Source organism: Notolepis coatsorum (genome assembly GCF_963971535.1).
Source record: "Notolepis coatsorum genome assembly, chromosome: 19".
Classification (NCBI taxonomy): Eukaryota; Metazoa; Chordata; class Actinopteri; order Aulopiformes; family Paralepididae; genus Notolepis; species Notolepis coatsorum.
The window spans coordinates 33,702,837-33,715,938 of NC_140183.1; the positions used below are offsets into that span (position 1 = coordinate 33,702,837).

General features: G+C 48.6%; 1 protein-coding gene across 1 annotated transcript in view; it reads left to right on the plus strand.

Moving 5' to 3' along the window:
• The window catches only part of ttc24 (tetratricopeptide repeat domain 24), a gene marked incomplete at its 3' end in the record, with an annotated part of 161,183 nt that overhangs the window by 106,286 nt on the left and 41,795 nt on the right, over positions 1–13,102 (plus strand). The window contains exon 9 of the mRNA XM_084336601.1: positions 3,776–3,834. Coding sequence (XP_084192727.1) covers positions 3,776–3,834 — 59 coding nt within the window. The remainder of the gene's footprint in view (positions 1–3,775; positions 3,835–13,102) is intronic.

Sequence of the window (13,102 nt, forward strand, 5' to 3'; positions counted from 1 at the left end):
TGGCGTGTTCCTTTAATGTGGATCAATTGTAAACTCAGGGGCTGCTCCATAGACCATGAATGAGGCTCAGACTTTATGAAGCCATACCATTTGTGTGTGAGCTCTTACACCAATTAAAACTGAGGTGTATATTCTAGAGATGCTAGAAAGTCTGAATCAGAAATAAAAGGCCATTTGAGTGTGAGAACTCACACAAACATGTTATGGCCTGATAAAGTCAGAAGCCTATTCATTCAGTCTATTCAGTCAAGATTCAGTCTGGAGCAGAGTACCAGATTGTACATCACTGATTGGAGGGTCATCTCTCTGATCTTTAGCTTTAGGAGAGAGTGGTTTGTGTTCACAAATACTGACTGGACTATCCTGGGGCACACAAAGAAGATGAAAAGTGATTTATTAAAATGGGTGATATTCCCACTGTACCTGTAGGGACTTCAGTTGTATATTATTGTTACAGATACAATCAGGAAGTTATTTTACCATGTAGATTTGGGGGTATATATACAGTCTATATAATCCCATCTAGAAAACATAATGTTCTTGTAGAGTTTGACTTGGAAGTTTCAGAACTTTCTTAAAGGAAGTTCAAGTTCAAGTTCAAGTTTCCTAATTAGTTGTCATACAGAAATACAGAATACTTTTGCATGAAATGCTTTTTTCTGTTTTGCTCCTGAGTGTGCTAGATAAAAATAGCAAGATAGTGTAAAATAGTATAATATAAGTATAAATAGAAAGTCAAGTACGTAAACAAGTATAAACAAAACAAACTCAAATTCAATGACAGTATTCAATATACAGTATATGTACAGTATATACTTCTGTACAGTATATACAGTCAGCTACTATACAGTACAGTGTAGAATGGTGAGGTATAGCTTAGCTTGTGGTGCCACCTTGTGGTGGTGAGGTGCACTGAGGTGCATGGGATTGATGCCAAATACATAAATATATAATATAAAGTATAAATATAAAGTGTGTGTTAGTGTCTAAGTGGGTGCTACAGTGTGTTGTTTATTTAAAGTGAGTGTGTGCGTGTGGATGTGTGTGGTGTGGGTGTAATTGATGGTCTGTTATTTTCATTGTTCATTGAGCATCCTGATGGCCTGGGGATAGAAGCTCCTTCTGAGTCTCTCTGTGCTTGCCATGAGACTCCGGTATCGCTTGCCTGACCGCAGCAGTTCAAAGAGGCAGTTGTAAATTTACTTGTTGTAAATGTCTTGGATAGTGGGAAGCCCCCCTCCAATTGTGCGTTCGGCTGAACGGGCCACTCTCTGTAGTCTGCTACGTCTTGTTCAGTGCTATTCCCAAACCAGGAGGTGATATTGCCAGTCAGGATGCTCTCTATTGTGCATGAGTAGAAGTTCTTGAGGATCTTCTGACTCACTTTGAACTTCCTTAGGCGCCTGTTATGTTGGAAGAATCAGACAACACGTAGTTTCAGCATGTCGGTGTTTACTGAACTCAAGACACATGCATTGTAACGTACACCAGAACATCAACGTCAACGTCACGTTCGGCCATATGCCGTAACGTGAAACTCAACAGAATAACACGACACTGTCGCAATAGTTAGAACACTAGTTAAAGTGCTGGCACTCGCTAGAGTACCAGACGTAACAGCGCCTAAGGAAGTAGAGGCGTTGTCGTGCCTTCTTGATAACACTGTCAATGTGTGTGGTCCATGTCAAGTCCTCGGATATGTGGACTCTGAGGTACTTAAAACTGTTCACTCTCTCAACCGGTGCTCCGTTGATGCTGAGGAGGCTGTAGTCCCTGACCCCCGACCTCCTAAAGTCCACAATCATCTCCTTTGTTTTGCTGACGTTGAGGGAGAGGCTGTTCCCTTGACACCATCCCGCTAGAACCTTTACCTCTTCCAGGTAGGCCCTCTCGTCGTTTGCAGAGATCAGGCCCACCACTACTGTGTCGTCAGCAAATTTGATGATTGTGTTGTTGTTCCGCTGTGCCACACAGTCATGTGTGTACAGGGAGTAGAGGAGGGGACTCAGAACACAGCCCTGGGGGGCCCCTATGTTGAGAGTGATGGATGAGGAGGTGCAGTTGCCTGCTCTCACCACCTGGGGTCTGCCCGTCAGGAAGTCCAAGACCCACTGGCAGAGGTCATAGTTCAAGCCCAGGTCCCTGAGCTTGGCTATGAGTTTGGAGGGGACTATGGTATTGAATGCTGAGCTGTAGTCGATGAACAGCATTCTCACATAGTTCCCCTGCCTCTTGTCCAGGTGTGATGCTGCTGTGTGCAGCACATGGGCTATGGCGTCCTCCGTGGACCTGTTGGGGCGATATGCAAATTGCAGGGGGTCCAGGTTGATGGGGAGTGAGGAACAGATGTAGCCCTTTACTAGCTTCTCAAAGCACTTCATGGCTATGGAGGTGAGAGCTACAGGTTGAGGCAAGCAGGCTTGGATTTTTTGGGTACAGGGATAATGGTGGACTTCTTCAGACAGGTGGGGATGACAGCCTGTTCTAAGGACAGGTTAAATATGTCAGTGAATACCGGGGCCAGTTGGTCGGCACAGACTTTTAGGACGCGGCCAGGGATACCGTCCGGTCCTGCTGCCTTCCTGATATTCACTTTAACTGGCGTCCCCAAAAGTGACTGCATACTTTATAGCACATGCATGAGCCTGGTCTCTTTTGAAAGATAACATTCTGAAGTTTCTGATACAATAAAGAAAATTCACTTTTAGTGCTAATGAAATAGAGTAACATAGGTCTTAACTTGAGTTGTAGAAAAACGCGTTACTCATTGGTATGGCTGAAAAAACACCCTGAATCCATAGCCTGAAGTCTTGTGTAGTACATGTCAATTTCTTTTTAATTTTATCTTTAATTCTTTTTAATTATTATTATAATTTTTTAAGATTATAATTTTTTTGCATTTATTGCTTTTCATGGTCAGACATGACCGACAAATGAGGAGAGGATGAACGGGAGAAGAGGCGGGGAAGACATGCGACAAATGTCACCGGGAGCGGGAAGCGAACCCGGGACGGCCGCTTAGGTGTACAAATATTTAGAAATGACTGATATAGAGCGATTTTGGTCAAATGTGAGAAAAATAAATGATCTGCCGGTTTTCATTTTCTCATAGACTCTAATGCATTCGCCGCATTTTTTACTTCCTGTTTTCACTCGTGCCTTTTCACCTAGATCCCTGATTCGCTCATTCCCACGTGGGGTAGCATTGGAAAGCCACACTCATTGGTTACAACCCTGTCCAATCATTTTCGAGATCGCCAAATGATTGACAGAGTTAGACCCTCGGAAGTCGGGAGTGGTATTCGAAAAAATTAAAAGTATGCTAAAGACTTTGGTGCACGCCTCACATATCGGCATCGGATTTTGTCGCCTGAAACGGCAATCGACAGACAACAAATAGGGCTTTAATTCGATCTATATATTGTATTAAAAAAATATGCACACCCGAGCTGCTAGAGGTCGCCAAAGTGGCGTCGGGCGCCGGCGGGCAACACGTCCTTAAAGTGTCCCGGGGCCGGGTCGGTGCCAGTTAAGAGGTTAAAAATTACTCTGATTGGCCTCTTTAAAAATTACTCTGATTGGCCTCTTTAAAAATTACTCCGATTTGCCTCTTTAAAATTGTGACTGGCTTCAAATCAGATTGGCCTCTTGGATTGGAAGTGTGAATGTGGACTATTCCTTTTAATGAAATTATTCTCATAATCAGGGTAAAAGGCAGCAGTGTAATTACTCGTGTGAGCTGGCACATGTCAACACAGTCTGTCTCATTACACAGAGAGGTCCCGGCCATTGGCGTCCAAATCGGAATGGGATTCCCCCAAGACAGCCTGTGAGGTAAGACTCAATCTCACTAATGTGTTCCACTCTCCCTGGATGCTGAAGTTGGCATGGTAGATGCTAGATCCCACAGCACGGAAGAAAATGTTTACTTTTATTTTCATTTTATTTTAGGTAGTGGGAGTGGTTAAGGTTAGGGATAGTTTCATGAACATCTTTTGAAGGAATATTTTACTTTAGTAGAACTTGTCAAAAATCTGTCTTACTTCTTACAGTATCTAAAGTCATCTACTAGGAAACGAGTGACCACTGCTGTCCCTGTCGTCTGCTGTCAACACCACCATTCATCCCAGGTGTCTGACTCCTCATTCACTTCCATTCATTTTGAAGACCAAGTATAAATATCATACTTCTAAAGTGTTCAACAGACAATTCTGAGTCAATGGTACATGTTTGTTTTGGCATTTATGACCTTTGATGAGTGGTTACCATGGTTACCTGCTGCCTCAGACAAATAAATTACACTTCCTTACGCTTCCTAAACAGAAACAGTTTTCCTTTGATTAGTAGTAAGAGAGTTGTCGAAGCAGTTTTCTTATCAGTCCTGGACTATGGTGATGTAATTTATAGGCATGCTGCGTCCTCAACCCTTAAATCCCTGGGCCCTCATTTATCAACGTTGCATACGCACAGATATGTGCTTAACCCGTGCGTACAACCATTTCTAAGCAAAGTGTGGGATTTATCTATTTGAACGTGAACTTGACTTTGTGCTTATATCTACGCACAAAGCATGCGTAGCTGACGCCCCGTGGTAGAATATCGTTACTGCAGACGGACGGCATATGCGCTCCTCAGTTCATGCATTAAGTTTCAACGTGGAAATAAGCTTTCGTGCATTCGTTTCAACACTGCCGTGTTCTGTATGGCCCGTAATTCATTATAGTTCATTATAAAATAGTGACAGTAGTGTAATTATTGTCAAACCCTATAAATATAGCATTTGGAATAGGTCTTTCTCTCCGAATGAATGCAGCATGGTTTATATATAGCGTTATCGGGTGCACTGACTGCGCTCGCAGGAACTGTTTTCAGAGATAGCATCAGATAGGGATGAATGAATGAATGAGGGGCAGTCTAATTGCAGAGAGAACATAATATTAACTAGAGTCCACTACCCGAGACACCTCCTTCATTTGTACCGCAATTTGGGACCCAAATTGGAGCTATAAGCTTTTCCGTGCTTATTTGAGAAGGGTCCAGCTGCAGAGCCGGAGAGCAACGCTCTCAGGGTCAAGATAGCACTTATACTATTTTGAGAAAGACAGCAGAGAGACAGACAGCAGAGAGACAGAGAGACAGACAGATAGACACTGCTCCACAGTGTGTGTGTGTGTGTGTGTGTGTGTGTGTGTGTGTGTGTGTGTGTGTGTGTGTGTGTGTGTGTGTGTGTGTGTGTGTGTGTTGCGTGTGTGTGTGTGTGTGACTACTAGTCTCCTAGTAGAGACCCCCCCCCCCCCTCTGGACCACCTCCTAGTAGAGACTCACCCCCCCCCCCCCCCCCCCCCCCCCCCTCTGGACCACCTCCTAGTAGAGACTCCCCCCCCCCCCCCCCCCCTGTGGACCACCTCCTAGTAGAGACTGTACGACCGGCTGCGATGAGGAGGGGGAATTGCAACCACCGCAAGCAAAACGTAACCCTTTCACTGCAGTACACGGCTGTAACCAGAAAAATCAAGTCATTAATCCTCATCTTCGTCTTCTTCCTAGAGAAGTCTCTACTAGGAGGTGGTCCAGAGGGGGGGGGGAGTCTCTACTAGGAGTTGGTCCAGAGGGGGGTGGGGGGGGGGGGGGGGGGGGGGCTGAGTCTCTACTAGGAGACTAGTAGTCACACACGCACGCACGCACGCACACACACACACACACACACACACACACACACACACACACCCACACACACACACACACACACACACACACACACACACACACACACACACACACACACACTGTGGAACAGTGTCTGTCTGTCTGTTTGTCTCTCTGCTGTCTGTCTCTCTGCTGTCTCTCTCAAATAGTATAAGTGCTATCTTGGCCATGAGAGCATTGCTCTCCGGCTCTGCAGCTGGACCCTTCTCAAATCAGCACGAAAAAAGCTATAAGCTTATAAAACGATTTAATATGCTAAACTTCGTTTTAAATTCTTTAATTCACATTTGTTTATTTCATAAAGATTTTCCCGACATAATGCTACCTGCCCCGACCAGATCCGTGACTCTGTTGTGATACAGATGAATTATCTACTCAGAAAGCTTATAAAACGATTTAATATGCTAAACTTCGTTTTAAATTCTTTAATTCACATTTGTTTATTTCATAAAGATTTTCCCGACATAATGCTACCTGCCCCGACCAGATCCGTGACTCTGTTGCGATACAGATGAATTATCTACTCAGAATAGTATAAAATGGCTATCTTTTATGCTGTAGATCACTGCTGGTACGTGCGTGCAGAACCTTTATTTCAGCGGGGACTGTACGTATTTATTTGACGTTACTGTACAATATATGTGTGTATTAAAAGACGGAGCTGTCTTTTATTGTAATATAATAATTATTAATATTAAAAATAAATGAAGAAAAGCATTCTTATTCCAGCATGCATTAATGACACCAACGGGCAACGGCAAAACAGTGGTTCTGTTCCGTTAGGGGCTCTGCTTGGCATCACTACTGCACTCCCTCGCGTACGTGCACACGTACTGAATAACATTCCACAAATATACCTTTAATACCAGTATTAGTCTGACCACACCCCTCATCAGCTTACCTTCATAAGCAGGTGTGTGGTCACCTGCTCTCCTCCTTCTCGCTTTCACCACAAGGAAGTGCCTCGGTAGTACCCCACTTGACGTGTTGTTAGTTGAAAAGAGTTGTGACTGGTTTACATTGTGCTTAATCTTTTCTTCTCTCACTTTGTTGTACAAGAAAAGGTTTGGGTCATAATGTATTCCGCGGAGAGTAGACCCGCTAGACCTACTCTTCACCACCGGTTCTCCATTCCCGCCTCCGTCGTGCGCCTCGGTGCTGGGCTGTTGCCACTCTCGTGGTTGCCGACCCAGCCCGGGAGACTGCCGGTGGATAGTTTTCCTCACCGACGAGCCGAGGGTTCGGTGCCGTCGCTCCGGCGATGGCCTGATCTCGACTCTGGTTCCTCTGGTTCTGGGGAATCGCCCGTTGATGAACGGGGGATTGTTTTGGAGCCGGAGGATTTGCGACGCAAACTTTCCGCGTCTGCTCGCTTGCGTCGCAAGATGGTGGCGTGCAGACGCGAACGGCCTGGGTTTGGGGAGCTGCTGGAGACCAGCGAGGATGCGTCCGACTCTGGATTTCTGATGGAAACTGAGGACTTCATGGAAGAGGCGGACGGATTCTTGTATGATGGTCCCGTGGAGGAGAGTATCCCTCCTCAGGAGACCCCGGAGGGGGGAGAAATGGCTCCATGGGGCTCCCTGTTCGAGGATGTCGAGGAACCACCTTGGCCTCATCGGCAGGATGCCCTACTGTCGGCCGCATCGGATTGTGGCTCCTTGACCAGTCGCAGCCTGCTGTATGTGAGGGATGCGGGGTCGGTGGAGGAAGGTTCGCAGGGGGAACTGCGGGCCTTGTTTCCCGAGCTCATGGCGGTAGCCGCCGCCGCAAACGGTGTGCCGCTGCCGCTGCCATTGCCTGCACCTGTCCCTGATGACCTCATAGGCCATCCCTGGCAGCGTCCCCCAGTGAGAGGGGTGGACGTTGTCTACCCATTTTTCCCATCGATGGGGGCCTATGTTCGTCGGGGTCAGGCGGTGTCCAACATCATGGGACTAACTCCCGCCTACGTACCAGTTACGCAGGTGTCGGGGTTAGTCAAAGGTATGGGGGAGGGCGTGCCTCGGCTTGACAGTCCGATGGCCGCGCTCCTCTGTCCGGATATGGTGTGGGAACCCCTATGCAAGCCGGTACTCCAGGGGAAATCGGCTAGGCGATTGGCTTATTGGGGTGACCAGTCATTCATCGCTGGTACACAATCGCTGGCTGCGGCGTCTAACATCGCCCACCTGGCTGGATTTGTATCAGGGGTAATGACGGGCGGCACGGATCTGAACGAGGTAAAATGCGATCAGATCACCCAGGCTGCGGGAGCTGTTCTGCACCTTTCCCAGGTGCTGGCCATAGCCATGGGGAAAGTGCGCGCCCCCTGGCCACCCTGGGCCAGCGTCACCTTTGGCTGGAGCAGGCCCGTGTGCCAGAGAAGAAGAGAGCTCCTCTTCTGACGGCCGCCCTCTCCGACGCTGGCCTGTTCGGGAAGGCCCTGCAGTTGATGACCTCAACATGCAGAGAGATGGCAGAGGAGAGATCCATCCTCCAACCCCATTTTTCCGCCTCCCGTCCTTGCCGGTGGAGGCAGAAGGCTTCCGCGACGTCGAGCTGTCTCCGTCGCCGCTACCACTGCCTCCGCCGCCGCTGCTGGCCCTGCCAAGAGGGCCAGGGGACGAAACGGCGCTTCGGCCACCGCCGGCCCATCCCAGACCGGAGGAGACGGTAGGGAACGTCGTGTCCAGCAGACTGTAACCTACCGTCCCTCCGGGGCTCCCCGGGGTGGCAAGACTCGAGCGGCGCGAGGTGGCAGACGCCGTTAGGAGTGACTTCTTTCCCCTCTGTATCCCCTCTCCTACACCCTTCCCGGCCCCTCTATGATTTTGTGCCTTAACTTTATTAGTGTTTAATAAAAAAAGTTCCCCGACATAAGGGGGACTGTGTTTTGGCCGAACAAACTGTGTGTTTCTTCAAACAAATCATATGGTGGGGTTGTGTATATATGAATCTGCCCTGTTTTACGTTGTGGGGTGAGTTGTGTTGTGTTACGAGGTTAAGCAAGGTCTGCAACTTACACTCGGTAATAGGTTATATTTAGCTTGATGCTCCACATGCAATTAGAACTGGTGTTATTCCATTGCTTTAACTAAGTATATGTGTTTTTCACAATGCTGTGTTGTTTAGTTGCAGTAATGCTCGTACGCACACTTTTCACGGCCTAGCCGTTACTCTCGTTCAGCGTTTTTTCCTATGTATGACATAGGCAACGGGTATTGGATTCACGCACAGGCGACTTGTGTTTTGTTGTAAAACCTTTTACACTTTTTGTGGGTAGCAGGCATTGTATTAGCTTATGCTGTGCATTGCTTTCTACCGGAGGTTTTCAAGATGGCTACGGTTGTTTTTCTGTGTGTAGGGATAAAGGGTGTGTTTTCGGGAGGGGGTGTCGAATAAACCCCTCCTTTCCCACTTGATTGGTTTAGGGGATTTTTGATCTTTTCTGCTGAGCCAGTCAGGGCCAAGCCAGTGCTTGACAGGGGGGGGGGGGGGGGGGGGGGAGGGGTATTCTACCGACTCCTGTTACATGACAGGATCCGGTGGGTTTTCCCCGCCCGTTGTAGCGTTGTTGCTATGGCGACGCCTTCCATGAGCTGGTGTCTTAAAGATGTCGAGGTTGGGCGCAGGGCTCACAGGCCTGCTGCGCCCGGTTTATGTGTCAAACTTGAGTCTGTTGGTCACGTGTCTCACAGTTTACATATCTTTTTTCTTGACCATAGTCTCATGTGGGAAGGTGTTTCTGGGAGGGTCTGGTCTTACACTCTGATTAAAAGGAGTGACTGGATTAAAATCATGTGAAAAACAGGGTTTTTACTCCCAGCTGTGCAGTTGGGTCATACGGGTGATGCCTTTTCTTTATTTTTATAAAGAGTTGAATGTGTCTTGATGGATTGGAAATGAGGGTCCCTGATGGAAACAAGACTAACGTCTTTCTCAGGTCTGCCTCCCCTTATCCTATTGTGTGTATTGCCGTACTGCAGTCTGTTGGGTAAATTTTTTCATTCATTCATTCATGGAGCTGATTGCATCTCGCCCCTCTTGTCGTTTCCCTGGGCGTCTTGGGGATTCAATATGGTGGTCTAAACGGCCTATTGTTGATGTGGGTATGTCCAAACGCACACATAGTGCTGGCTCAGGATGTGCTTTTGGGCCATTGGCTGACTAGCGCGCCTTGATTGCTTGGGTGAAACAGCGTTTTTATGGAGCAATTGGGATGGGGGTTTTTCCTCTTCCGACATCCTGTGTGTTGTCGATGGGTTCCCGTTCATGTCAGGGGATGATGACGGAATGGGTCTGGACATATGGGGAAGGGTCTCACGCCCTAGGGGTGGGCCACCGGACGCGGTTCATACCGACACGTCTGGGTGGCGCCTTCTTTTTTATGTTGGGATCAAACGCGCATATCTGCCCCTTCTCCTGGGGTTGGCAGGTCGGCGTGATTAGGGCACAGGACTGGTTCTGGTCGCGCTGGTCCAGATCAGTTGCACCCGTTGTCCGCTGGGGATGCAGATCTGCTGTTCTGGTACCCTGAGGGACATGGGGTTTTTTCAGGGGGAAAAATGCTAGGTCGATCCGGGTGTCACAGGGTTGAGCGTTATGGGACCCTTGTTAGGTGCGTTGTATTCTGCACTGTCGTAATGGCTTACGGCCGTGCCGACCTGTACGCGTCCGATCTCGTCGGATCTCGGCCGCTGTGCGGGTTGGTCTTGGTTGGTACTTGGTTGGGTGACCTCCTGGGAATACCGAGTGCGGGGTGCTGGGGCTGGTCTTCCATTTTTACGCTCTTCTCTTGCGTTTGGCGCTGAGGGGCCTGTTGGGGTGGTTTTAACCTCCTCGGGGGACCCTGTGCTCCCCGTATCACCGGGCCCGGTCCGGGGTGATGCTCGTTGACCCGTAGGCCCGGGATAGCCCTGTTGGAAACCGGAACGCGGGCTGCGGCGGTGCCGCAGATGTGTTTTGGGGTTTCTTTCCTGAGGGGTTATGGGACCAACCATTGCATGGGGTAATGCCTGGGTGGTTGGTTCTCTGGTGTGTTGCTGCAGTGTCGACTCCCGGTTCTCCGGTTGAGGGTGCCCCTGCACGTTCATGACGTCTGCCGATCGTATGGGCTTTTTCTGTGGGCAGCTGTCAGGGGTCGAGTGGTCTAGGGATCCCACTTCTGACATGCTGTTTAAAGGCTTGGTTATGCGACAACGCCAGCTTACGCCCCTTCCGCCGGGGCGGCTGTTTTCAGCTGTCCTTTCTGGCGCCTGCTTCGTCCGCAGTTTCCAGGCTTGGGTTGACAGCCTGTTGCCTGGTCTTTTTCCCCGGTGCACTGCCTGCTTCCTTTGGTTAACTCTTGTGTGTTATGACCATGCTGTCTGCCTGTTGCAGGGCCTGTGTTCCAGGCGGTGTGCTGTTGGGGAGGACAGGGCCCGCTCGGCTGGGGGCCTTTGTCCGAATATGCTGGCGATGTGGGGGGCGGGGTCACTAGGTGCCCACCTGGTGGGGTCTTGATGCTGGCATCATGGACTTCTCCGGGCCCCCATTCCAGGGAGTCCAGTCCTTTTGGTGGGTCTGGGTCTTCCTTCGCGCTCCGCTGCTACGGCCTTGCCACGGGGTTGGGTTTGCCCTTGACCCCGTGATTCTGGGGGCAGTGACGAGGTTGTTCCTACGTTCGTTCCCGGGTGGCATGCGGGTTGTGCGTGGGTGTAGTCGTGGGGTCAAGCCACGTCCTGCTCACCCTGTGCGTTGGGTTGCTTGAGTGCCTCTTCGCACGGTCGGGTCCGTCGCCCTCCCGTGAAGCCCCTAATAGGGGGGATGCCCTCCATTAGGGGGGGTCGGGGGGGCTCGGCCCTCCCTGTTCTGATGGTTGTGGGGGGCTGTCAGCGGGGTGTATTTGTCAGCCAGCGGCTCCGCTTGGCCTCCCTTTGTGCAGTAGTGATGCCAAGCAGAGCCCCTAACGGAACAGAACGTTAGGTTATGGCTATAACCAAGTTCTGTTAGTTAGGGGTGACGCTTGGCATCAGACGGCCGCTGCAGCCCTTGACCTCACCTTGTGGTGAAAGCTTGGGTAGGAGGAGAGCAGGTGACCACACACCTGCTTATGAAGGTAAGCTGATGAGGGGTGTGGTCAGACTAATACTGGTATTAAAGGTATATTTGTGGAATGTTATTCAGTACGCGTGCACGTACGCGAGGGAGTGCAGTAGTGATGCCAAGCGTCACCCCTAACTAACAGAACTTGGTTATAGCCATAACCTAACGTTAATGGTCTTTATTAGTGTTTGCGGTGTCCAGGCAGCAATGGTCTTTTAGGAAGTTAATAGATATAATATCCGACATCACCGTGTACAACACGCTTCCCTCGGCTTAGTCCACTTTTCCACATTTCATGGGGGTGTTCCATTACCGTATATGGTTAATTACGGGCAGTGCTATATGCAAATACGTGAAACTGTGCACGAGCCGCAGCGTAGGATCAAAGTGATATTCATCAAGACAGGTGCGCGTAGGACCTGTGTACGCACGTGTGATAAATCCCGTTTTTTTTGTGCGTGCACACATTCTAAATTCTGTGCTTACGAACGGAAGTAGAAGACTTTCTAAGAAAAGTTGATAAATGAGGGCCCTGGACTATATATATCACTCCGCCCTCAGATCCATCGCTAATGATAGATACGACACTCATCACTGTGTCCTTTATGAGAAGGTTGGTTGGTCCTCGCTGATGGAGAGGCACAACAAACACTGGTATTTTTTAAGGCCTTTATTGGTAAGCTACCTCTTTATACTACATCATTATTGGAATGGAATTTTTGGAACCTATGGAGGAAGCCTGTTCTAGTGACTGGCTGGTCCTTAACTAATTGACGGCCACGCCCTTTTCCTCATCTGCACTGACTAGCGCCAGCTTTTCTTGACCATTTTCACGATATTTCACGATCTTTGCGGAGCTATTGTATAGTCTATATTATAGCTATGGAGACAATAGTATGGCTCATTTGACAGACACTATTTCTAGTCCAACATGTAAAAAAGAGTTTGTTTCTACACACTGTAGTTTGTAGTTTATTACACGCTGAACATCGCCCATTTCCAAAAGAATCCAGTCTTTTTCCATAGATTGCGAGATAGGACGCATTATATGCAATAAGCCTGAATTGTTCTGGTTGATTCCCTGAAACCCCAAATACTCCCAAATCAAAGGTATATAACATGTACATAACGTACCTTCACAAAATCGTTAGAAAAAGCTTGGTTTATGTCCGGTAAAATAGGATACTGCGATCGTTACAGAAACATGTTTCAGGTTCGGTAAAATAGACATAGAATATACCTTACCTTAGCCAGAATGTACTCCAAAAAGAATAATTCCAATGATCCCATCGGCGATCGCGATTACTCGTTTATATGTAATTACACGTGT